This window comes from Neopelma chrysocephalum, unplaced genomic scaffold, assembly GCF_003984885.1.
Source record: "Neopelma chrysocephalum unplaced genomic scaffold, ASM398488v2 Primary Assembly neopelma1_94600, whole genome shotgun sequence".
NCBI classification, from domain to species: domain Eukaryota; kingdom Metazoa; phylum Chordata; class Aves; order Passeriformes; family Pipridae; genus Neopelma; species Neopelma chrysocephalum.
This window is the reverse complement of record NW_020923306.1, coordinates 1975-2550: the sequence shown is the minus strand read 5'-3', so window position 1 is coordinate 2550 and position 576 is coordinate 1975. Positions and strand designations below refer to the sequence as shown.

At 68.8% G+C, this 576-nt stretch overlaps 1 protein-coding gene across 1 annotated transcript in view; it reads left to right on the top strand.

Annotated features, from left to right (window-relative positions):
- Positions 1-6: 6 nt before the first annotated feature.
- The window catches only part of TIMM50 (translocase of inner mitochondrial membrane 50), a 2458-nt gene continuing 1888 nt past the window's right edge, over positions 7-576 (top strand). Inside the window, exons 1-2 of the mRNA XM_027707774.1 lie at positions 7-33; positions 402-521. Coding sequence (XP_027563575.1) covers positions 402-521 — 120 coding nt within the window. The 5' untranslated portion in view covers positions 7-33. The remainder of the gene's footprint in view (positions 34-401; positions 522-576) is intronic.

Sequence of the window (576 nt, the reverse complement as noted above, 5' to 3'; positions counted from 1 at the left end):
CGGACCTACAAGTACTTCAAGGACTACAGGCAGGTGGGTGGGGGGGGCTGGGGAGGGGCTGGGGGGGCTCCTGGGTTTGGGCAGGGGGGTCACCCCACCTTGGGGGGGGGTCTGTCGTTGTCCCCAAGGGGTTTGTCACCCTTTTTGGCCCCAATCTGGGGCGTTTTGGGGGCGTTTTGGGTCCTCCTGGGCTCCTTCATCCTGGGGGGAGGGGGGTCAGACTCTGCTTTGGGGGGTCCCTGTCCCCATTTGGGGGTCCCTGTCCCCATGGGGGGGGCCCAAGTCGGTTTTGGGGGGCCCCTGCCCCCTTTGGGGGGCCCCGCCCCCCGGGGGGGGGGGCCCCATTCGCCCTGGGGGGGGTCCCTGTCCCCACTGGCCCCCCTCCCTTTGTGCCCCCCCAGATGATCATCGAGCCCACGAGCGCGAAGCTGCTGCCGGACCCCCTGAAGGAGCCCTATTACCAACCCCCCTACACGCTGGTCATCGAGCTCACGGGGGTCCTGCTGCACCCTGAGTGGTCTGTGAGTGACCCCCCGACCCCCCAAAATGCACCCAGACCCCCCAAACCCACCCCAG